General features: G+C 46.5%; 1 protein-coding gene across 4 annotated transcripts in view; it reads left to right on the top strand.

The window, feature by feature from the left end:
- Positions 1-25,741, top strand: part of EDA (ectodysplasin A) — a 185,134-nt gene that overhangs the window by 151,696 nt on the left and 7,697 nt on the right. The window contains exons 4-7 of one of the 4 annotated variants that reach the window (XM_075940808.1): positions 8,465-8,644; positions 13,575-13,609; positions 14,553-14,604; positions 21,999-22,114. In XM_075940808.1, the coding sequence (XP_075796923.1) occupies positions 8,465-8,644; positions 13,575-13,609; positions 14,553-14,604; positions 21,999-22,114 (383 nt within the window). Of the gene's footprint in view, positions 1-8,464; positions 8,645-13,574; positions 13,610-14,552; positions 14,605-21,989; positions 22,121-25,741 lie in introns of all 4 variants that reach the window. The other 3 variants (XM_075940806.1, XM_075940805.1, XM_075940804.1) reach the window with 3 other exon arrangements.

Raw genomic sequence — 25,741 nt, 5'->3', positions numbered from 1 at the left:
AATGGCTGCTGCAGCTGCAGCAGGCACAGTCGGATGAGGGGTGCATGTCCTGTGCCTGGCGTACAAACAGGCACACAAACAGACAAACTCTCTGAAAGGTATAGTAGATAGCTGTCCCTTTCTCCACCCCTGCCAGCCCAATGGGGTTATAGCTATCCCAGTCCCCATCTCTGGCCTCTTGCTGTCCCCCTGTGATCATCCTACAGCCGTGGTCACCAACCCGTCCCTTGCCTCCACTGACACCCTGTCCTCTGCCCCAGGCCCTTACCCTGGAACCCACTGGCCCTCTGGCCCTTGCCCCAGCCCTCTGTCTCTTGCCCCAGCACCCATTGGCACCCTACCCAGCACCCTATCCCGGTACCCCCTGGCACCCTTCCCCAATACCATGTCCCCTGCTCCCACCAGCACAGTTGGGTCCACATTAGTGAGGCTTGTGGGGGTTTTGGAGGAGTTTCTATTTTGCATCTCACTTGTGTGGCCCCAACTGACTTTTCTGTGGGTCCGTGACCCCTGACTCAAAACAGGTTCCCTGCCCTTCTCATAAATAAGGACAGTGCAGAAACTTTTTGTGTTTGACATAATATTTTATTTAAAAATTAAGCCTGGACAACAAACCCCCAACTGGGGCCAACCCCCCATCTGTCCACAGCATCATAACATTCCTGCACTCCTCCTTCCCCCAGACCCTCGATCTGAACCTATCATACACTGGAACCCCCTGCCCTGAGCCCCTCACATACCCTAACCCAAATTCCTGCACCCTCATATCCACAAGCCTGTGGCTTACTTAGTACCCTAACCCTACATCTGACCCCAACACTGCCCAGCCTGAAGTCCCCTCCCCGACCCAGCATCCCCTTCTGCACCTCCTCCTGCATCCAGATTTCCTCCCAGAGCTTGCATCTCTCACCCCTTCCCACACCCAAATCCCTCATTCCCACCCCAGAGCCTACACATCCTGCCTCAACCCAGCGAGGGTACGGCTAGACTGCAGGGCTGTGTCTACACTACACCCCTTTTCCAGAAAAGGGGTGCAATTAGACACATCGGAATAGCAAAATCCGCGGGGGATTTAAATATCCCCCGCGGCATTTGCATTTACATGGCTGCCGCTTTTTTGCAGCTTGGGGATAAGCTGGTGTCAGCTGACGGTCAGGGCAGTGTGTGTGTGTGTGTGTGTGTGTGTGTGTGTGTGTGTGTTTCCGAGAAAAGGTTTAACGTCTGTGTCTTTACTGCTTGATCCGGGGTCCCATCGCAGAGGGTGGCCAGTAGGCCAACAGACGCCCCTTTATATAGGAAGAGCTTATTATACCTTAGATTTTAGCTGCTAGAACACAGGGTTTCTTCGCAGCGGGCAGCCTGGGAAAGGCTGAAAGGTGCCCCAACGGATCTGTCACCTGGGAGTGACGCAGATCCAAACGCCCAAGCTCTTCCTATGCCTGTCCTTTTATGACCGGCTGAAGTTCTTTTAAATTGTGCTTGGTTCTGTTACAGCAACTGAAGGAGTCAGGTTAAAATTTAAACAGTTACGGGTTTATTAAAAGACTTATAAAAGCATATGGTTACAATGGCTATTGCTCTCTTTCTTAAATGTTAGCAAATACAGATTTTAAAAATGGTTACAAAGAAAATAAAGATAGAAAATAGAAATAATGGTACCAAGTGACAGCTTAATCTTTAAAGAGCTCTAAGTCTATGTGTACACTTAAGACAAAGGACCACATCCAGGTACAATTTTTACCCCTTTCTGTGCCTCTCAACTCCAGCGTGTCAGGCCAGGGCCGGTCTCTCAATTCCTAGGAAAGACGAATACGAGGTGGGCGTCCCCTCTGGAACCTCAGGAGATCAAATACCTTACCCGACCAGCAGATAGATGGTAGATTGACACTCAGAGTAAATGTACTGCTGGACCCATCTTTATACCCCTGGGGTCCTGTATCCTCTTTCTTATCTAAGAGGCCAAATTGTACTGGTCTGTTTTGTGGCGCCAGTTCTTACAAGCAAGTTTCAAGTTAATTTGCACTTGCAAGAGAGGAAGATAGCTAAATTGTGTGTACTAGACATTTTTTTACTGGGCGAGAGATTCCTCCCCCCGCGGACGGCTGAGTGTTCGTATCAATATGGGTTAAGTCAAGGGCACTCTTTGGCAGCCTCTTGGTCAGCAATTGGCATATCTCTGTTTACAGCCATTCACGGTCACAGCAGCCTGGGCCTTCTGCTCTGTGTGCCCTGTATGCTCCAGGCAAGCAAAAATGCATGTTACAAGGGGGGTTCCTGTCTGGCTACAGCCGGAGAAAAGCGCCAGTCTAGACGTGATTCTCCGGAAAATAAGCCCTTTTCCAGAGGATCTCTTATTCCTACTTTCAAGTAGGAATAAGAGATCCTCCGGAAAAGAACTTATTTTCCGGAGAATCACGTCTAGACTGGCGCTTTTCTCCGGCTTATCCCCAAGCTGGAAAAAAGTGGCAGCCATGTAAATGCAAATGCCATGGGGGATATTTAAATCCCCCGCAGATTTTGCTATTCCGATGTGTCTAATCTGCATCCCTTTTCTGGAAAGGGATGCCAATGTAGACTCAGCCCAGAAGTTTTTCAGGATTCTGGAGGTATCCCAGAAAAACTCTTCTGCATCCAGGAATGCGTTTGTTCTTCTGCTTTTTTTAGTGGAAAAGCAAATGTGCTCTTTCGGTAACCCCTATATTCCTCCTTCTACAAGGAATAAGGGGGGTTCCAAAAGAAGGGATTTTTCTGACATTTGGTCCAGTCTAGACAGGCCAAATATTGGGAAAACCTCTTCCTACAGAAGAATTGGGAAAAAAACAGCAGGGTTGGGGATAGCAAGTGATGGAGAGGAGGAGAACAGAGAGGAAGGGCGGGGCTTCAAGGAAGGGGCAGGGCGGGGCGGGGCAGTAGATCTTGGCTTGTTCTGTCATTTAAAAAGAGATCTTGGATGTAAAAAGGTTGGAGACCACTGTCCTACAGTATAACTGTCCCTCCTACCAGACCCCTCCTTTTTCATTTGCCGAGAAACAATCAAATTCCAGGCACATCCCATTGTCCTGGCATAACCAACCCCTGACCTTGCTTTAAGTTATGATAAAAGGATGCTGCATACTAGTGTTCTTAGCTCATTGAGGAGGTCTTAGCTCTTACAATCGAGGAAGAGCTCTTGAACAAATGGACTCGCAGACAGATGGACAGACACATTGACAGACAAAATTTCTAAAATATATAGTAGAATGTGGGTTTGCTGAATAAGGATGGAGATAAGTATGTACCTAAAGTAGGATGATCACCTATCCCTAATCAGGTGTGACGGTTTCAAAATGTATATTTCAAGCCCAGAGCTGAATAACTCCAGAAGATGATTTGTAGGATTGCTCTGCACCTGCTTGAGGCTCAGGGACAGTCTCACTTTTCCCAGTGTGGGGAAAGGAGCTGATGTGGGTCTTAGTCGCCCCCTTGCTTTTACTCTGAGGCCTCACCCCTATCATTGTGGAGCAACAGTCTGAAACTGTAGCTGATGCTAACTGCAGTTGGGATCTCTGTTACATTTTCTGTGAAATGTGTCCTAAATATGGTCTTTTCTGAAGACCTACTTTAAAGAAAAATTTGAAAACTTAATCTTGTTCATATAGGATTAATAGAACTAGAAGCCTCATAGGAAGTGATAATTATGACATTTGAACACAGCATAGCAGAGGAAAAACCTGTAGTGCTATATTAATTAATTTCTGTGGTGATGCCATATTTTGCAAAAATACAGACTGTTCGTTTGTTGGTAAAAGTAAAACAGTAAAAGTCTCAATTCCCCTTGCTTTTTAAGAAAGTGTCTGCATGTTTCCTGGTGCATATAGCTGAAGACAGAGTTGGCAAGCTGGGAATCAGATAATCAAGGCACACTCTATAAAACTATTCTGTGGTGGTGTTGGTGGTTGCATGAAGACCCAGTTAAATCTAGCTAGATTTATGGATTGTGGCAACTCTATGCAAGGCATTGTTTGGTGTGCCAAGCCAGGCAGATGCCATCTACTTAACCAGAAGGATCAGTTTTCTTTTTTGGCTCATAGTCAAATACTGAATACTTTCAGGAGTCTTTTGAGAGGATATGCCAGCACATTTCCATATTGTGATTTCTTCCCTTGTTTTATATGCACAGTTTCAAGCCTACATGTGTTCGTGCTCGTTCTCACTCTGTCTTTCTCAGTAAATCTGGTTCATTTCCTGAGGGTTTAAAGTAAGTGTGAAATTCTGCTCAAGCGGGTGATTTATGTGGCATCAAGAGAAGAACTAACTACCTCATCCTCTCAAGTCACCTCGTTGCTCTTTTTACCAAATCTGAAGAAAATTCTTGTCCATCTTCCAAATGCAGCAATTCTCATACTGCTCTTGACCTCCAGAATGATTGCCTTACTATAGGCTGAATCAAGAGTCCTCACTATTTACTGTACAGCTCTGTGCTGTGTCAGGCTAGTAAGTAAGATTCACCGCAGAGCGGAAAATTCATTGAAATAATGTGATGTGCCAATCAAATTCACAGTAAATACCTTCTCACGTGCTACATCGGAATTACATGCAATTGTTTACACTTGAAGTAGCAGAATAGCCCTCTGGGGTAGGATTTAGTTGAAACAGCTGGAACATGTTTTTCCTCCTAGTTCCTAAGGCAGAGCAAGGACAGACAGCAGTGGACTGGGCTTAGGTGCACATTTGATCCTGTATTAAGGCAGTCTAGGCTAGAGAATGATACAAATCAAAGGAATTTAATAAAAATGCTTTAGGGGAGATGTGTAAGGATTTGAATTTTGATTCAAGGAGGTAATTTCAAAAGTGTGTAATTATCCTAAAGGAGAGGAGAGCTGGGGGACTGAAAGAGTACACAGCCACCTGGCAACTCAGATTGGAGGTATGCAGGTTAATTGGGACAGAAATATTACCAACATCATCACTTGGTCTGCTTTTACACCTTCTGCCCACTCTCCTAAGATATGTACCTTTTCATAATATAATTTAAATCGAATTTCTGCTTTTAAAATATGACAGTCTTGTTTTTAATTTTCGTATGACTCAAAATACAAGAGAAGGAACGAGGAACATGGGGGAAAGAATGAGAGAACTCTAGTAACTTTCATAAGAGTAGTTAGTTCTCAATTATACTATGCTTGTACAGTAACTGTCTAACTTCCATTTCAGATAGAAACATGAAATGAACTTTGGCGCCACCTAATGAAACAAAAAAGCCATGTTTTTCTATCTGATAACTCAGGAAAGGCAGGGTGATCAGTTTTAGGTAGATAGTACAGCAGCTCCAGTTCTAGGCATTCATGTTGTTATCTGCTAGGAAGTCATATGTGCTTAGGACATACCAAAGGGGGGGAGGCCCTTCCAACTCTATACTCACCAAAAGTAATGACATTATTTCATTTTGCATCATGATATTGATAGAAGGAATAAAGTGCAGTAATCTCCTTAGGCCAGGTCTACGCTAGGCATGCAAGAGACTAGTCGACTCTCTGATTGACTATCTGATAAGCTTCTGCCTACCAGTGATATGACTAGTTGCTTCCTTCCCCCTCCCGCCCCTCTCCCCTGCTGTCTCTATCAGAGAGAGGCAGCAAGCGGAGGGAGCAGGAACCGGTGCTGGGGGAAGCCAGCTCAAAAGCTGGTTCCCCCCGGCACCGTCTCTGCGGGGGGCAGAAGAGGTAGACACTCAGTGGAAGCAGCGCGAGCGGGGACTGAAGCAGTCTCTGCTCGTGCTGCTTCTGCTGCGATTCTGCTTTGAAATGTACAAGAGCCCCATCAGGGCTCTTGTACATTTCAAAGGCTCAGGCGCTGGGGCCTACAGAGGAGTCCCTGCTGGCCCTGCATTCCCTGCTGGGCTTCTGCTTTTGAAATGTACAAGAGTCCCGCTGGCTACAGTTCAGAGGTGGAGGCGCCCTTCTAGACTAATCAACTATTTGATTAGTTAATTAATCTAAATTTAACATCCTTAGTCTACACTGGACTGAAGGTTGGGTTAAGGTACTCAACTCTAGCAACGTAAAGTACATAGTTGGAGTCGGCTTACCCTAAACCGAGATTGGCGTTGTCTTCACAGAGGGAAGCCGATTGGGGCAAATGCTCCTGTTGGCTTCCCTTATTCCTTACAACTGTTAGAAGTACCAGTGCAACTGGAGCCACCCTTAGTGTTCAATTTAGTGGATCTTAACTAGACGCGCCAAATAAAACGCCAGAAGATCGATGTCTGGTGCGGCAAGTGAAGACATGGCCTTAGAAACAATTTCCATAGTCTTTATTTCTTGTCAAACTGTTGCTGTGATCTGATAAACAGTTGTTGGTATTCTATCCCAGAGATGGCAGCTGTTCCTTAGTGGAGAAAGAGGTTCTTATAAACTTGTAACACTCTGTAGAATAAGAGTTGCTATAAAAATAAGAGATTTTTAAAATATCATTAAACAAAATTGTTTACATTAAACTCTGAGAAGTCAGGAAATGCTGGAATTAAAGTTGACTACTCAGCCTTACCTAGATCCCCTTTTACAAATGCAGTATGATGGTATTTACTTGGCCATCTTTTTTTGCCACTGCCCCATCTAACATGCAGGCTGGACAATGCTCAGGGAATGAGACAGCTTGTTCAATACTGATATCTGCATCGTGCTGTTAGTAGCTCTTGCCTTGTTTATTGCACTTCTTGCAAAGCCTGAAACTAATACTACATTTATTGTTTGCCTGCCAAACATTCATGAATGTATCTCCAGTAAAGTATTGGACAACATTATTTTCTCCATTTTACAAATGGGGAAACAGAGAGGAATGACCTGAAGCCACACAGTGACTCAGTACAGGCAGTCCCCGAGTTACGCAGATCCGACTTATGTCGGATCCGCAGTTACGAACGGGGCCATCTCCCTGGTCTCCAGCAGACCAGGGAGAGGAAGCAAAGCGGCGGAGCACGCGGGCAGCGCCGCTTTGCTCTGCTTTGCTCCCCGTCTCCCTGGTCTGCAGGCCAGGGAGAAGGGGAGCAAAGCAGAGCAAAGCCGTGGAGCACGCGGGCAGCGGACAGCCCAGACGTGTCTGGGTTGTCCGCTGCCCGCATGTTCCGCTGCTTTGCTCCCCGTCCCTCTGGTCTGCAGACCAGGGAGATGGGGAGCAAAGCAGAGCAAAGCCGCGGAGCCCGAGGGCAGCGGACAGCCCAGACGTGTCTGGGCTGTCCGCTGCCCGCGTGTTCTGCCGCTTTGCTCCCAGTCCTCCTGGTCTGCAGAACAGGGAGAGGGGGAGCAAAGCAGAGCAAAGCCAAGGAGCACGCGGGCAGTGGACAGCCCAGACGCGTCTGGGCTGCCCGCGTGTTCCGCGGCTTTGCTCCCCGTCCACCTGGTCTGCAGAACAGGGAGAGGGGGAGCAAAGCAGAGCAAAGCCGCGGAGCCCGAGGGCAGCAGGACAGCCACGGCGCATCTGGGCTGTCCCGCTGCCCCCGTGCTCCGTGGCTTTGCTCCGGACGCCTGTGGTAGAGCAGCTGGGGCACTGCCGGTTGGTCCCGTAGCGCCGCTCTGGGCGCTACTGGACCAACCCGGCAGCACCCCAGCTGCTCTGCCCCAGGCGTCCCCAAGTCAGCTGCTGCTGAAACTGACCAGCGGCTGACTACAGGAAGCCCCTGCCCCGGGCTTCCTGGAATCAGCCGCTGATCAGTTTCAGCAGCAGCTGATTTGGGGATGCCTGGGGTTCTTAAGTTGAATCTGTATGTAAGTCAGAACTGGCGTCCATATTCAGCCGCTGTTGAAACTGATCAGTTTCAGCAGCGGCTGAATCTGGATGCCAGTTCTGACTTACATACAGATTCAACTTAAGAACAAGCCTACAGTCCCTATCTTGTACGTAACCCTGGGGCTGCCTTTAGTGGAGCCAGGATTAGAACTCACGCCAGCTTGATTTCCTATTCTCTGTTCCTCCTATAGACCACACTAGCTTACTGCCAGAGTTGCTGAGTTAGTCAACAGGAGTTATGGCTTTATTTGTAACTGTGTATTCAGTTGTTCTATATAGCAGTCCCCCAGGTGTCTCAAGTTGAACCCGCAGAAAATGAGGGGCATGCAACTGACTAGCAGACACATGCCAGACTTTTGGTTTAAATGACTTACTCAGTATCACATACACAGCCTATGGATAGAAGTCAGTTAGTTTGGCATTCACCTACCTTAATCACAAGACCATTTCTGTGTCCCTACAATCCCTGCCTTATTCACTTCACATCTTTTAACTTCTGCAACAAAAGAGGGGAGGAGAGGCTGAATCACAAAATCTGGGCTAACTGTTTGATCATGCTTTTAGTTTCTCTCTCTCCAGCTCCAACATGATCCTGACTCTTGGGCTACCTGTTGCTCTCTTATGGGGGGGTTCAGGGAAGCATGGTTTTGTGCCATGCTCAGAAGGCAGAGGGGCTAAAATGTTATCTTGTGTTTTTCAGGTAAAAGGGCTGGTCCTCCAGGGCCGAATGGTCCTCAAGGCCCACCAGGACCTCCTGGACCCCAGGGTCCCCCAGGAATCCCAGGGATCCCTGGAATTCCAGGCACAACTGTAATGGGACCACCTGGCCCTCCTGGTCCTCCTGGCCCCCAGGGTCCACCTGGTCTGCAGGGCCCTTCAGGTAGGTGTTCATTTCATTCCTAATTGGACAGATGCTTTGCAGACCACAGTGAAGAGGGGAAATAGCATAGTGATGAGAGTGGCATGAAAACTAAATAGAACACCCAGCCCTGGTCTATAATATGGAGTTATTTTGAAATAACTCCCCTTATTTCAAAATAACAAGCAGAGCGTCCACACTACCAACCCCGTTATTTTGAAATAAGGTGCTGGTTATTTCAAAATAACTCCTGCGTTCCATGAAGAATAACACTTACTTTGAAATTGTGATTTTGAAATAGCGATAGTGTGGACACTTCACTGCTGATATTTTGAAATAACTATTCGCCAGAGTCATTCAGTTACTCCCCATGCTTCCTGGTGACCTAAGTCAAGGTAGCACATCCACATTAAGGGAGCCTGCCTCAGACTAATTTTGAGGTTTCCCTGTAGTGTCTACACTATTTCAAAATAGTTATTTTAGGAGTTATTATTTCAAACTAAGTTATTTTGAAATAATTTCCTACTGTAGACATGCCCCCAGAGATCAGTTCTAATCTCGGGCAGTGGGATTGCATTATTATCAGGGTTTAAGAAGGTTCATTTTCTAAGCTGCTCAGAGATTCTGTGTCAGATGCAAACACTAATACTCCCAACTAGAACTGGAGAGGGAGAAAAAGGAAATTAAAAACTCTCTGTTCTTACCAGATCAATTGGACAGATTGGAGATGGGCTACTACATCTGCTCCAGCTACCATAACTAGCGCTGCCCCACTAACTAGCACTGTGCAGTGCATAGGTCTTTCACACATCACATTTGATCCCTTCTCCAAAGAGCTTAGGCTATATCTACACTGGGAAGGTTTGGCGACAGAAATGCTGTCAACATGCAAAAGTCACCAAAAGCAAAAACCATTCAAATCTGTTTTTCTGCCGCCCATTGTTGACATTTCATGGCCACATTCACATCCCTACAGGAAACTAGGTTAATATCTACATGTAGTTATACGTTACAAGTTACTCCTGTCTGTCTTTAAGAAGAAACATTGTCTAGTGATTGAAACATGGGACTGAAAAACTGCGTACAGTACTGTCATTCAATTCCCTGCATGGCAGGGGTGGGAAACCTCAGACCAGGGCGGCCAGATGCAACCCTGGCTTGCCTAGATCCAGCCCCCGAAGCTCAGTTTTCCCTCCTCCCCCAGCACTGGGGAGCACACACTGGGTCTCCAGGCCCCTCGTTACCCAAAATCTATTAGTCTGGGCCCCCATAAGCTCTGGTGTGTGATGGGAATGTGGGGAGTGTCTCAGTCAGGTGTCACATCAGTAAAGGTTTTGTTTTGGTTTTATTTTTTGCTTCTCACTTGTGTGCAGTCCCTGGTAAAGGTTCCCAACCCCTGCTATATGGTTTTTAGTCATTTCCTTTCTCTTTATCTCAGTTTTTCAATTTGTAAAATGGGTATAATACTTGTCTACCTAACAGGGAGAGCAGAGGCTTCAATTTTGTCTGTAAAGCACTTTGCAGATTTTTAAACATTCTTTCTGAAGATGTCAAGACATTTGTCCCCATTAACCTCCCTGTGAGCCTGAATTCCATTGATACTGTAGTCTACAGTCAGCTTTAACCCCTATTGTGAGTTGTCAGATGGATTGGTTTGACACTGCCCTGTTTATAATCTTGGTCAATTGGCTAATCTGTCCTAATCCACATATCTGATATTGTAAATCACTGGGAGGAACATGACTGGATCAGGAAAGCTGCTGTGTGAGATAGTGTTGGGTTAGTCTCACAGTAATATTGTGAAAATATTTTTCCTGCATTTCCCATCTTCACTTCACTGTCCATATATATTATAATAATTCAACTTTAGATGTAAGAGAACTGAAACTTCCTTCCTGAAGACAGACAGAATCTTTTCTCTAAAGGGGCTTTTAGAAAAAACTGGCTTTCAGTCTGTTTGCCAATAGTAGCCAAAATGCAGCTCGGAGGCAACTTGCAGTCAGTCTTTAGTTCTACAATGCAATCCATAGCCATCCTTATCTTTATCAAAGAGATCTGTCTCACAAAGATAACAGGTCCCATTGTGTGGCCTGGCTGCTCAGAATGAGCTGGAGCATTGTACTGTGGAATCTATAAAAACTTAAAAAATAACTAATCGTCTTGCAGCACCTTAGAGGCTAACGAAACATGTAGATGGTATCATGAACTTTCATGGGCATAACCCACTTCTTCAGATGAATGGAGTTGTTAAAGGTCCAGTTTCTAAATAAATAGGGGATAGGTGGGAGAAGGAAAAAGAAGGGGGGAAAAGGGAAAAAAAGGGGGGGGAAAGAAATAGTCAATTAGTGTGTCCATGCTACATAAAGCTGATAAAGGAAATACTAATTGTTCTTAAGTACCCATTGTTTGGTTTTTTATGTCATTAGGATGTGGAATGTAGCTGGTCATCCACAATGTCTTTATTCATACCTCTGTTATAGGAATCAAACTTGTAAATGAAGTTAAGTTCTAAGGCTTCTCTGTGGAGTTGGCTTGTGAAATTGGCCTGAAACAATACAGTGATTTTGAGATCCATTAATGAGTGCCCTGGCAAGTTGAAATGTTCCCCAAAAGGTTTTTGTGTGTTGCCTTTTCGAATATCTGATTTGTGTCCATTAATTCTCTCTCGTAGAGACTGCCCAATTTGGCCAATATTCATGGCATAGGGGCATTTCTGGCATTTGATGGCATAGATCACATTAATGAATGTTCAGTTAAATGAGCCTCTGATGTGATGGTTTATGTGGTTAGGTCCTGTGATGATATTGCTTGTATAGATGTGTGGACAGAGTGGCACTGAGGTTGATTGCACAGGTAGGTTCTGTGGAGGTTTGCTGTGTGGTTACTGGAAAGAATTTGTTTGAGGTTAGGGGGTTGTCTATAGGCGAGGATTGGCCTGTCCCCCATGGTCAGAGAGTGAGGGGTCATTTTCCATGATACATTGCAGATTGTTGATAATGCATTGGGGGGATGTAAGTTGTGGGCTGTAGGTGATGACAAGTGGTGTTCTATTGTTATCTTTTCTTGGCCTGTTTTGAAGTAATCCTGTAGGTGTTTGTCTCTGTCTATGGGACTGGAGCAAATCCGGTTGTATGATTGGCTGTAACAATAGATTGAGAAATGTGTCTTGGATGGAAACTAGAGGCATGAAGGTAAGTGTAATGGTCAAAATGTTTCCGGTATAAGGTGGTGAAAATGTGTCCGTCATGTATTATACTGTAGTGTCAGGGAAGTGGATCTCGCGTGGATTGGTCCAGGCTGAGGTTGATGGTTGAAATTTCTTATGTGCAACACCGATATTGAGGTAAAGTGTGGCTGTGCACCCACCAATACAAACAAAAACCATAGATATAAATATAAATTTTAAATAGTCCATAGGTGTGGAAGAAAATATATTGAAACAAGGAATATTTAGCAAGGAGCAATGCTTATTTAATTTTTTTATTTGATTTCATATTAACACTACCCTTGGCTGAAGAAGTGGGTTGTACACACGAAAGCTCATAATACTATTTATATAGTTTTGTTAAGTCTAAAATTCTACAAGATCATTGTTGTTTTTTTTAGTTACACCCTAACATGGCTATCCCTTTTAGACCTGGGAGTACGTGTATCCTCAGTCTTCCTAACAGACAGATGCATGTTTCAAAGATCTTGCAAATAAGGTTTAATCCTACAAAACAGCTATGTCTGACTCAAGAGCCAGAACTCCATCAGATAGCAAAGATCTAGCTTTAATGCAATACACTTTACCATGTATTAATTCGTAACATAGGATTTAAAAAAAAATAATTGAGAACAGAGTTTTAAATAATCGCAACAGTAAAAAAAATTCTGTTAAAAGAATCCTTTTTTCTTATCTTAAGCCATTCTCTCCCTCTCCCTCTCTCTTAATTCAACCAGAAAACCATTTCCCCCCTCTCCCCACCCATCTGCGGCCTCCGCACATGTAGACTGTGGCTGTCCTGTTTCCTACAGCCAGGAAGGGAAGCTTTCCAAGCATGGAAAGTAAGTTAAAAAGGGAATTGAAGGGCTAAAGTTATCACAGAGATGCTGAAACGGGGTGGGGGGGAGGAGGGGAGATTTCCCATTTTCAATGACAGTGCAGGGAGAAGTTTGGTCTTGCTTTCACTGTTGGAGATACTGAGCTAATTCCAAACAAAGTGAAAGTATGAAATCACGGGAGGGGGAGAGAGAGGTGCTGTCTTGTTATCAGGGAGAGGGGTGCAAATTGGTGAGAGGAGGAGGAAAATAGAAGGCAGAGAAGTAAAAAGGCAACTGTCTTGCTCTGAATATGCAGCAGGGGAGTGGACACAAGGGAAAACAAGCAATCCCTGCCCAGCCCATTCCCCAACAGGCAAGCTAGGGGGGAAGAATGGGCAAGGGAGGATTTGGGAGCAAAGCAAAGAAGTTGACTGATTGCCTGTAACTTACCCAGCTTTTCCCACATGGCCGGTGACAGACACTGAAGAACTGATACCTCCCCACTCAGCCTGCAGCTTCACCACGATGTGGGCACATGATCCCCTAAGTACTTCCTGCCTCTGATTGGAGTACTCACTCATCCCCACAGTACAGACCCTCGGGGAGGAGGGAGAGAAGAGAGGAGGACTGGAGTAGAGGCTGAAGCCAGTATAGCAGGTGGCAGCTGCTGCTGCTCCTGCTCTTCCATCCCAGGGAGCAAGTGCCCCACCCCTTTCCCCAGCAGATTAGCGAAGCTCCCTGCCTGCTTGGGACTCAGAAAAGGGCTGCTCAGGCTTGCGGGTGCGCAGCTTAGAGGGAACCTTGCTCCCCACCCCTTTAGCTCTAGAGGGAAAATCCTGTTTTGTACTCAGTAGGCAGATTTACAACTACTGATTTTTCAGATGTTTCTTAAGTGACTTCATTATTTTTTGTATATCTTATTTTGCAGGTGCCACAGACAAAGCAGGCTCCAGGGAGACACAGGTTGGTTGACTCTGTCTTAGGGGGCAATGCCCATTGAGTTGGCTAGATTTTTTTTTTAATGTTACAAGGGTACATTTTCTAAACGTTCATTTTGTGGTACCTAAGGGTGTGTCTAGACTACAGGGTTTTGTGACCAAAAGTGGACTTTTGTCAACAAAGCTATACTTGCGTCTACACTGCCACTGAGTTCTGTCAACATAACGTCGACAGAATTCAGCAGTTTTGTCGATGGCTGTAAACCTCATTCTACGAGGAATAACAGAGTTCTGTCGACAGAAGGCGTTATTGCATCTACACCGTCTGTTGCGTCTATACTGTCATGTCGACAAAGTGGCTTGTTTTGTCAACAGAACTGGATGTAGTCTAGACGCTCTTTGTCGACAGAAGTTTTGTCGACAGTATCTGTCGACAAAACTTCTGTCGACAAAAGCCTGTAGTCTAGATGTACCCTAAGTGAATGAATATCTTATACTAAATGGTCATTACACTCACAATTATACTAAAAGAACTGACCAGAATCACCTTTACCATTGGAAATGCCAGAGGAAGCACTTGATTTGCTGCTTAGTGCATAGTTTTACTGTTTCTCACCTTCTCAAAATACCTTAAATTCTCTTGTGTCTGGTTTATTTTAACCCACTCCATTTACAAAAAGCATTCCTGATATACAAGGAGCTTCAAATGGAAAACCTAAGGACTATATGAATTATACTCTCTAAATATAAATGAATGCATTCAAATCCAAAGAAAATTAATAGAGTCCTCTTGCTTACCTTTTCACTGCTTTGTTTTGAGAAGGTGATCACAGCCAGTAGTATTCTGGAGATCTGCACTAACTGCTTTATGTCCTAATCATCAATTCCACAGAGAGAGAAATAAAGATATTTAGAGGAATGAATCAGTGCATCTGGATAATTTTAACTTGTGGTACTCTTATTTGCAGCCAGCTGTGGTTCATCTCCAGGGCCAAGGGTCAGCGATTCAAGTAAAGAATGGTAAGAATGACAAGAGATTGTCAACCACTAAAACGGTCCCATCCTACACCCTCAATTTCATATCTGGGCTGTGTGCACAATATACCACATAGTAGGAGACACTAGTTCAGCTCATGGTCTTTTCTAGATCGTCCTCTGTTAGCCTCTCTGAGTAAGACTTTCTGTTGCTCCCAGCCCCATCAATCCAATTATCTATTATGCCTCATCTATTCTCTTCTCCACTATTCTTAAACACAAGTTTCTCCAAATAATTCTCTAGCCCAGATCATCCTCTGCTCATTTGCTGATCCCCAAATAGATTATTTGCCTCTTCATACCAACTGAACAATCCTCAGTCCCCATTCTCCCTTCCACAGCCAACCAGACATCTTTGCCAATCAGGGCAGCAGGTTTGCAGACATTTTCGTGATGCCCAGAGCCTGCACCCCTCCCCCACTCAAACACCCTCCTCCCAGCTGCCTAAGACTCTGGGAGGGAGTTTGGGCACTGGGAGCAGGTGTTGGGCTGCGTTGAGGATTAGGGGGGAGGGATGCAGGCTCTTGGAGGGAGTTTGGGTGCAGGAGGGGTGAGGGATGGGACTCTGGGAAAGGGAGGGTGGTTTGGATGCAGGAGTAGGTCTGGGATGAAGGCTCTGGGATGAAGTCTGGGATTGGGGAGTAGGCTCTGGGAGGGAATTTGGCTGCAAAAGAGAGTGAGGAGTTCAGGCTGTGGGATAGAATCTGGCTGCAGGCTCTGGCCTGAGGCACGGGGTGGGGTGCAGAAGGAGTTGCTGGGGCAGGCTCTGGGGGGAAGTTTGGGGGCTAGAGAAGAGGCAGAAGTTTGGGGGGAAGGGTGGGGGTGGGGAAGAGAACGTAGGCTCTGGAGGGAATGGGGAGTGCCACGCTTACTTTGGCAGTGGCTCCTGGGGGACAAGGAGGGTCACACACACTGCTGTTCTACCTATTCCCCCATGTGTGTCCCCCAGCCCACCTGCTGCCCCCAGGCCATTTAAAATCCTTTGGGGACCCCCCGCAGCCACCACTGGTAGAAAGGTGGGACTAGAGTGGCTTCCTGCCACTCACTTTGCTTGACTGACAGCACGCAAGTCCCTGCAGTCAAGGGTAGAAGTATGTCTGTGGGCTGCTCCTAGCAGCAGGAGCAGCACAAAAACAGCACACACATATCTTCCCCTCTCCCCCACCCCTGCCCTGGGGCCAGAGGGAGGTGCCGGTAGCTGCAGAAAGTGAGCAGCAGGGAACCACTCCAGCCCCACTGTGCTGCTAGTGGTGATGGCAGCGAGGGGCCCCCCGTGATGTTTTCAATCACCAACAGGCAGTGGGCAGAGCTGTCGGACACAGAGGAAGTACATGGGGGAGGCAGGTGGGGCTGGGTCTCTTTCTGGCCCCAAACTTTGCTGGAGCCCAGCCCTGAGCCAGGAATATTCCTGATGCAAGAACACCATGAGCCCATATAACTTGCCATGTACGTCCCCAGTCTATTGTCTGCCCTCCCTGCAACCCTGAATGTATCCTATGTCTGCTTCCACTTTTCAGCAATCTATCCTCTGTCCACTAACACCCTATTCCCTTCTGCAGCTCACAGTCTTATCAATACATTCTATATCGCTCATCAATCTTTGTTCCCTTCCCAAAAGTTGCAGTCAACAGACTTTTCTACTCTAACTCTCCTCGATTCCAAATCAAATATCTACCTACACACTGCACTGTCACCTCAGCCTCCCCAAATCTCTGACCTCCAATCTATCAAGCATATAAGGGTACGTCTAGACTACATGCCTCTGTCGCCAGAGGCGACATGCCTTGTTTACAAGGTTTACCTGGGTGGTCGACAAATGCCTTTGATGTCGACACCCGCGCGTCCAGACTACCGCGCTGAGCCGACAAACAGCTGATCGGCTCAGCGCGGCAGCCTTGTAAATTTAAATGAAGCGGCGATTATTTAAATCGCCGCTTCATTTTCCTATGCCTGGTAGCCTCATCTACATGCCTCTGGCGACAGAGGCATGCAGTCTACACGTACCCTAAGTCCAGTTTCATCTATTTTAAGTATCCACACCTCATCTAGTTGATCCTCCCAAGCAACCAATTGATGTTCTTCTCTCAAACTTAAGTCTGTTTTCATCAACTCACTTAGCAAATTGACCCTTTTTCCCTTTGATCATTCTCAGCAAATTTGACCTTATATTCTCCTCTGCTGGTAAAATTGATCCTGTATGTGTGCTATTCCCTGCAGTAAAATTGAGCTTATTGTCTCTTCTCCATCAGAACTGATGTTATGTCCCTCTCCAATTTACATAAAGATTTCTCTCTGCCCTGGTGTGGGTCACAAAATTCATCAGAATCCTCCTTTTTCTCTCTGGTTCAACTACTGTGATTGTGTTGGAAGGGGAACAATTCTGTGATAAGTACAGTACTCCCCTGCCTAGATCCAAGCCAATTCACTGCAACCCTTATTGCGTTTCTTATGCAGTATCCCAAGAGACTCCATAAGAACATGAGAATAACCATCCTAGGTGAGACCAATAGTGTATCTAGCACAGATGCTTGAGAGGCAGTGAACAGAGCAGGGCAATTTTTGAAGTGATCCTGTAATAGTTTGTCTCAGCGGGAGACCATGCTGACACACAACAAGCCCCCAGAGTCTGGGGCCTCAAGGGCCTGACTGCAGGCTGAGTATCAGTTCTGGCAGCCCACCCTTGTTCAGAGCAGGGCAGCAAATAAACAGTTAAGCAGTCTTTGGTAGGCCAGGTGGCAGTCTAGGTGCCACACCCTTGTTCAGGGTGGGGCAGCAAAGTCAATTAAGCAGTGTCTGTTAAGCTATCCAGCAGTTTATGAGCCCAGACCCTGGGTTAGGGTGAGGCAACAAATAAACAATGAAACAGTAAAAAGGTTCAAAGGTGCAGGCCTGTCTGCAGACCAAGCCAGGGGTCGGGTCTCCTTGCTGGCGGAGAGCCAACAAGCACAGAGGCTTCTTTCCCTACAGGGGGAACCTGCCCAACCCAGGGCCTTAGCAGTGGCAGCGCTGCAGCCACTGGGTCGGCGGGGATCCAGTATGCAACTCGCCATGCAGGTGTGTGGGTCAGCAGGGGTCTGAGCTGCAACGTGCTGCCCAGCTGACCTTCATTTCCTCAGCCACCCCGGGGTTGGCTGTTCCTGGGCCACTTCCCTAGGGGCCTACCTGGCTTGGGTGCTGCTCCTCCGTGACGGCTGTGGACGGAGGCGCCAGCAGCATGTCCATAGGCTCGGGGTCCTGCGCAGATAAGTCTCAGGGTGGTCCAGCCCACTCGGCTGGGCATGGCAAGGATCCTGGGATGTTTGTGGACCCAGGCAGCGGCTTCCGCAGCCTTGTCCAGTTATCTGGGTCCGGCAGCAGCTGTGGCAGTCTAGGCCAGTGCTCGGGGCCCGGCAGCAGCCCAGGCACCCCAACCCAATGCTCCCTTTTAGGGCAGTATGGCAGGACCTTTGTCTGCTGGGGCTGGGGAAGAGCCTCTGCTCTGCTCTGCTCGGCAGCTAAACTCTTAAGGGTATGTCTACACTACCCCGCTAGTTCGAACTAGCGGGGTAATGTAGGCATACCGCACTTGCAAATGAAGCCTGGGATTTGAATTTCCCGGGCTTCATTTGCATAAGCCGGCCGGCGCCATTTTTAAATGCCAGCTTGTTCGAACCCCGTGCCGCGCGGCTACACGCGGCACGGGCTAGATAGTTCGAACTAGCAAGCCATTCCGCACTATCTGTACACCTTGTTCCACGAGGAGTACAGCTAGTTCAGTTTAGGAAGCCTAATCCAAACTAGCTACTCCGTGCCGCGTGTAGCCGCGCGGCACGGGGTTCGAACTAGCCGGGATTTAAAAATGGCGGCGCCCGTCTTATGCAAATGAAGCCCGGGAAATTAAAATCCCGGGCTTCATTTGCAAGTGCGGTATGCCTACATTACCCTCCTAGTTCGAATTAGGAGGGTAGTGTAGACGTACCCTAATTGAGCTTGGAGCTCCTCTTTTTATACCTCCAGCCCTGCCTTCCTGTTTCCTGTGGGCGGGTCTTGGTGGTTCTGGCACCGCCCACCAAGGGGTTTTGGGAGGAGTTTCCTCCTCTGAGTCAGTGAGAGGCCATGCTGACTCCCTACAGATCCATCTCCAATCATCCAATCCCCGCTTCTAACAATCAGAGGTTTAGGGATACCCAGGCCATAGGTTTGCATCTCTGACCATCTTGGCTAATAGGTTCATCAGTGTCTATCTTTCATGAACTTATTTGAACTCAGATATACTTTTGGCCTTCACAACATCCCCTGGCAGTAAATTCCACAGATAGTCTGTGCACTGTCTGAAGAAGTTACCATTTTCTGTACTTTTTCCATTTCTAATATGTCTTTTGAGATGGTGCAATTAGAACTACATGCAGTACTCAAGGCATGAACATACCATGGATTTAGAGTGGCATTATGATATTTTGTCTTTTTCTTTCCTAATGGTTCCTGAAATTCTGTTTTTGACTGCTGCTTCACATCGAGCAGATGTTTACAGAGCTACCCACAGTGACATCAGGGTCTCCTTCTGCAGCTAATTTAGATCACATAATTTTGTATGTACAGTTGGGTTTGTGTTTTCTAGTGTGTGTTACTTGAATTTTATCTGCTGTTTGCTAGCCTAGTTAGTCAGTTTTGTGAGATCCATTTGTACCTCTGGTCTGCTTTAAACTTAACTATCTTAAGGAATGTTGGATCATCTGCAGACTTTTGCCACCTCACTTCTTACCATCTATGAATGTGTAGAACAGCACTGGTCTCAGTACAGGTCTTTGGAAGACCCCTGCTATTTACCTCTCTCCACTGTGAAAATTGAACATTTAAACCTGTGCTCTGTTTCCTACCTGTTAACAATGAGAGGGCCTTCTCTCTTTTCCTATGACACCTTAATTTGTGTAAGAGCCCTTGGTGTGGGACCTTGTCAAAGGCTTTCTAAAAGGTACACCTTTGTTGATACCACTGAAGAATTGTAACTAATTGAAAAGGCATAATTTCCCAAGGGCCATGTTGTTGAGTCTCCCCTAACAAATAGTGTTTATCCATGAGCCTGATAATTCTGTTCTTTAATGTTGCCAAACTTTAACCATTGGTGCTAGAAACTTTCATGCTAAGTGTCTACTATGGGCTGATTTTTTCCCTGAAGTTTCAGAGATATTTTTCAGCTATTTTGGAGAACTATATTAGGAGAGAGCATATTTTTGTATTATTTTTTTAATGTTTACAACTTTCATTGAGAAGTTCCTGCTTTCAAGCAAGCACTTGAAATATAGCAAGTGGGTCACTCAAAGGTCAGAAGAGATTTGGTGCACCCCAGTTTCACGAGCTTCTAAGCCTTTGAAAAGTATACTTTGCACATTCTCAATAGAAGTATGTTCATTTGGCAGTAACATTCTCTGAGCATTCCATCTGTACTAAGATTACTCCACCAGCACAGAACTCCCTGGTACCCACAGTGCACATGCTCCATTCCCACAAAGCTTATGAACAGGAATTATCCTGCCAGCTTTTGAGAGCTAATGTACATGGTACCAGAAATGAAAGCACTTCTGCACTCTCCAAGGTTCCCTTGCTGTCACCCAAGCAACCTTGAGGAGAGGAAAGAAACACTCACCTGAATATAGACAGTTGAAGAGGGGAAAGGAAGGTTGAGTGGGGAGGGGATAGGAACAAAGATGGACTGGGACAAAAAATTTAGGCATGGGAAAACTTTGGGTAGAACAGTCTATAACCAGTAGAGCACATTCCGCCACAGAAACTCTAAATTGAAACATTATTTGTGGATCCCAACAGTCCTCTGCTGTCAGCAAATAGCTGTGAAAACAATCAGCAATGTGTGTGTCTCATCGCCTCTAGTGGCTGGCTCATATGGAGGATAACAGTCTACTATTACCACCAATTACTCCAGTAGGTCTTGTGATAGAGACCTGTGCTGCGAATCTATTATTTAAAAAAATCTAGAAAGTTACATACAAAGAAACCATGAAAAAAAATGCTAAGGTTGCAAAGTCAAGCATTCAAAAGTTACGAAATGCCAGAATTAAGGTTGCCCATGCAAACTTAATATGACCCTGTTGTGCATATGCATTTATGAGACAGACATGATCAAATACTATTCACATGACCTCACTTCATTCAATGCAAAGGATGTACCTGCTCTGGGGGATGAATCAGGGTTGGGTAGCAAATTAGGCTGCTATATGTAGGACTTTCCCTCATTTGTTAAAGAAGTTGGAAATTCTGCAGGAAATGAGGCCAGGGGACTGCAGGAATAGAGAAGATGGTCTCATGGTAAAGGCAGTTCAATGCTGCCCCAGAGAATAGGATTTTACTTATCTCTGCTACAGAGTTCCTGTGTGGTCTTAAGTCACTTATACCAAGCTTTCATGGAGAGATTCCTGCTTTCAGGGGACTTGAAATATGGTAAGTGGATCAGTCACTTATACCAAACTTATACCTCTTATATCAAGGATACCATGAGTTGTGTGTTCTTTTATACTTCTTTGAGAGATGTCCCTGTGAGTGCTCCACAGGAGGTGTTGGTGTGCCCCTGCAAAGGCAACCAGAGTCTTTTACAGCAGTGTCCTGGGGCCATGAATGCATGATGCCCAGGTCGCGTGCATTCAGTGACCCGATACCACACATGAGCAGCCCATCCTCTTCAGTTCTTTCTTGCCATAGCTGGCCAGAGACAGTGTTCTTCGGTATTCTTTAGCAATCTATCTTTGTTGGATAAGTAGTTCTTTCTCTTATTTTCTTCAGTTAGTTCATGAATTCTCCCAGTTGTTCTTCCTGTTAAACAACTGCTTCCCAACCTGACCGGTCAAGTCCACCGGGTGGTAGCAGGGCTGCCGAGCTCTTTGCTGCACTTCTGGGCTCCTTGCTGAGCCACTTGGCGATAGTGAGGCTGCTAGGCTCCTGGTTGTGCTGCCAGATAGCCCCTGCTGCAGGGCTCCCAGCGACCAGGCTTCCACCAAGACTCTCTGGTCCTGGGACATCTGTGGTGCTACTGGACCAAGGATGTTGCCAGACCAGAGATTCCCAGTTAAGAGAGGTTCAACCTGTATTGAATGTCTGTCATTCAGTGAGTACTGCATGAGGTAGGGGTCAACTTCTTGTGCAACAAACAGTGTACCTTGAAATTAATGACTATCAAAATGCTTACACAGAAAGCAGCTGATCTACTGGCATCCTTAATTCTGGCATTTCCTAACTCTGAGTGCTTGACTTCACAACTTTAGTCTTCTTTAATAGATGTATTGTGTATGTAAGCTATCTGTAATCTGTATAACTGTGTTTGTGTTGCTATTGCGCTTTTCATTTTGACGGGTACTGAATGACTGCCATTTTCTCATACTGAGATCTTTCAGGTGGAGTGCTCAATGACTGGTCTCGCATCATTATGAACCCCAAGGTGTTTAAGCTGCATGCACGCAGTGGGGAGCTGGAGGTACTGGTGGACGGCACATACTTCATCTATAGTCAGGTAGAAGTGAGTACGGTCCTAGGCCTAACTCCTATTCCTGTATTCAAAATATAAAGCCTTGCATGAACCATAAGGGGCTCCAAAGAGCCAGCAAAGGCCCAGAACTTGTATATGCTCTTAACCATTTCATTTCTAGGATGTGAGTAGAGGAAGATGATGTTAAATTTTGGGGGGTGCAAGGTCATGTATTATACCATAATACAAGCTATAAGGGTATGTCTACACTACAGCGCTAATTCGAACTTAGTTCGAATTAGTTAATTCGAACTAAGCTAATTTGAATTAGCGCAGCTAGACTTAAAAACTAGTTCGAATTAGCGTTTTGCTAATTCGAACTAGCATGTCCACACAGAGTGGACCCTGAACTGAGGTTAAGGATGGCCGGAAGCAGTGCCGGCAGGGCATCAGATGAGGACTTAGAGCGTGGAGCTGCTGTCTCAGGCTAGCCGAGGGCTGTGCTTAAAGGGACCCGACCCCCACCCCAGACAGACAGTTCTCAGGGTTCCCCGCTTGCAAAGCAGTCCTGGCTTGGAGTGCCCTGAGTGCCCACACTGGGCACATCACAGCACTCGGCCATCAGCCTGGCTGCACTTGCCGCAGGCTGCCATCCAGGGAGAGGGGGCAATCGGGGGGCTGCAGGAGAACTTCCACCCCGAGAAGCCCGCAGAGCCAGCCCAGTCCTCCCCATCGGGGGCTCGTGCCCCATTCCTCCCTCACCTCCTTCCACTTACCCTTCCCTAGCCCCCCTTCCTGATGTACAAAATAAAGAAAATGTGTGGTCAAAAATAGAATCTTTCTTTATTGAACAAAACTGGGGGAGACTGGGAAAAAGAGGTGGGAGAGGGGAAGAGAGAGGCTGGGAGAGGGGAGGGCAACTAAAATGATCAGGGGATTGGAACAGGTCCCATTTGAAGAGAGGCTAAAGAGACTGGGACTTTTCAGCTTAGAGAAGAGGAGATGGAGGGGAGATATGATAGAGGTCTATAAAAGCAAGGGTGGTGTGGAGAGGGTGCATAAAGAAAAGTTCTCCATTAGTTCCCATAATAGAAGGACCAGAGGACACCAAAGGAAAGGAATGGGTAGCAGTCTTCAAACTAGTAACAGAAAGTTCTTCTTCACAAAGCAAATAGTCAACCTGTGGAACTCCTTGCTGCAGGAGGCTGTGAAGGCTAGAACTAGAACAGAGTTTAAAGAGAAGTTAGATCAAGTCATGGAGGTTGGGTCCATGGAGTGGTATTAGCCAGGGGGTAGGAGTGGTGTCCCTGCCCAAAGTTTGTGGAAGGCTGGAGATGGATGGCACGAGACAAATGGCTTGGTCACTGTCTTTGGTCCATCCCCTCCAGGCTACCTAGGGTTGGCTGCTGTTGGCAGACAGGCTATTGGACTAGATGGACCTTTGGTCTGACCCAGTACGGCCATTCTAAGCTCAGGGTCGGGGGTCTCAGTGGAACACCCTGATTTTCATGCAAACCTGCTCCTGGGTGGCCAGGCTGGCAGCTCTCCTGCCCTAGACGGCCACTTTCCTGTGCCTAGTGCGGAGTTCGTGGACGAGGTCCACGATGTCTGCACTAGACCAGGCGGATGCCCGCCTCTTGCGGTTCTGGCCAGGCTCCCGAGAGCCGCCAGCCTGGTCCCGGGAAGAGAGGGTGGGCTGGGGGGCATCGGGTGGCTGGCTCATGGCGTGCCAGGTGCAGGGTCTGCTGGCTGGGTGCTGGCAGGCTTGCACCTGGCACGGGCACCGTAGCCAGCCCGTGCCCCTTTAAGGGCTCCGGGGCCAGGAGACGAGTTTCCCTGGTGGTGCCCAGAGTGGCCACTAGGGAAACCTGGGGAGGGCTAGCCTCCCACTAGTTCGAATTAAGGGGCTACACACCCCTTAATTCGAACTAGTAAGTTCGAACTAGGCTTAGTCCTTGTGCAATGAGGTTTACCTAGTTCGAACTAAGCGCTCCGCTAGTTCGAATTAAGTTCGAACTAGCGGAGCGCTAGTGTAGCGCCTATCAAAGTTAATTCGAACTAATGCCCGTTAGTTCGAATTAACTTTGTAGTGTAGGGCATGTACTCACATTCCAAGTCAGAACTGAACAAGCCCAGAAGGAAACTAGAGTTCACTTTGCTGTGGAGGTTCTTTATTTTAAGAGATTTGTAAAACCATAGTCCTGACTACTCATGATCATTTAAGAGCTCATAAATACAGGACTCTTAGCCCTGGTGTCCTGGCCAAATTCCAAGTCAGGTAATTCCATTCCATCTCCCAAATTCCTCCTTTAATTTCACATGGATATGGTACTCTTCCAAAATCATTATGTAACATGGATGTGTGCTGTAAAACAGCTGTTGCAGTTCACTCCAGAAATGAATGCAGCGTGTGTATGTTAATCTGTAAAGGGCATGAAAAGTGCTGTGTAAATATAAGATGATGATACAGTACACTTCTCCCAGAGAACTGCTTTCTCTATCCAAGTGTTGTTCGGGAGAAGGATTGTTTATTTAGAGTGTTTCAATATCCTGAATACTTGTGTCCACAGAAAATTAAGCAGCTGCAGAGCTTCTAACCTCTATCCCAGTCCCTCCATCACTGTCTTTTTCAGAGAAAAGCTGTATAGATACTGGAACAGATTTTAGAAACTCTGCAGGGCTACGTCTACACTGGCCACAATTCATTGATGTTGGAGTCCATATTGCCAGCACTGGAACTATTACAGAGACAGGTAATAAGATGATACAGTTGATATCACAAGTTGGAGTAAATCTGTTTTAATCATGGAGTCTCACAGAAGCCCTTTTGTCAGCTGGGCTACGTCTACACTGGCCACAATTTCCGGAAAAGGGATGCAAATCAGGTGAGTCAGGATAGGGAAATCCGCGGGGGATTTAAATATCCCCGCGGATTTAAATAAACATCTCCGCCGCTTTTTTTCTGGCTTGGGGAAAAGCCGGAAAAAAAGCGTCTAGACTGGCGCGATCCTCCGGAATAAAGCCCTTTTCCTACTTTGAAGTAGGAATAAGAGATCCTCCGGAAAAGGGCTTTATTCCGGAGGATCGCGCCAGTCTAGACGCTTTTTTTCCGGCTTTTCCCCAAGCCAGAAAAAAAGCGGCGGAGATGTTTATTTAAATCCGCGGGGATATTTAAATCCCCCGCGGATTTCCCTATCCTGACTCACCTGATTTGCATCCCTTTTCCGGAAATTGTGGCCAGTGTAGACGTAGCCCAGCTGACAAAAGGGCTTCTGTGAGACTCCATGATTAAAACAGATTTACTCCAACTTGTGATATCAACTGTATCATCTTATTACCTGTCTCTGTAATAGTTCCAGTGCTGGCAATATGGACTCCAACATCAATGAATTCAGACAGAGTGTCTTCCATGGAACTGTGCATCAATATATAGACTGCACATTGGAGTGAAATTGCTCCCCAAAACTCACACTAACAATTGCTGGCAATAGCATTTCAGAACTGAAGACTTTCCTGTGCAATCTGTTCAGGAAAAAGTAGAGCTAATTTTTCTTTGGTCTGGGCAATATGCTAACAGTGAGGTGGAGGTGAACTTCTAGTGGGCAGTGTTTGTGCAGTGATGGGATTTCTTTTTAAGACATGATTGTCTCCAGAATGACTGGTTTCACCTCA

The sequence above is a fragment of the Pelodiscus sinensis genome, chromosome 13, assembly GCF_049634645.1.
Source record: "Pelodiscus sinensis isolate JC-2024 chromosome 13, ASM4963464v1, whole genome shotgun sequence".
Classification (NCBI taxonomy): Eukaryota; Metazoa; Chordata; order Testudines; family Trionychidae; genus Pelodiscus; species Pelodiscus sinensis.
This window is presented reverse-complemented; position numbering and strand designations above follow the sequence as displayed.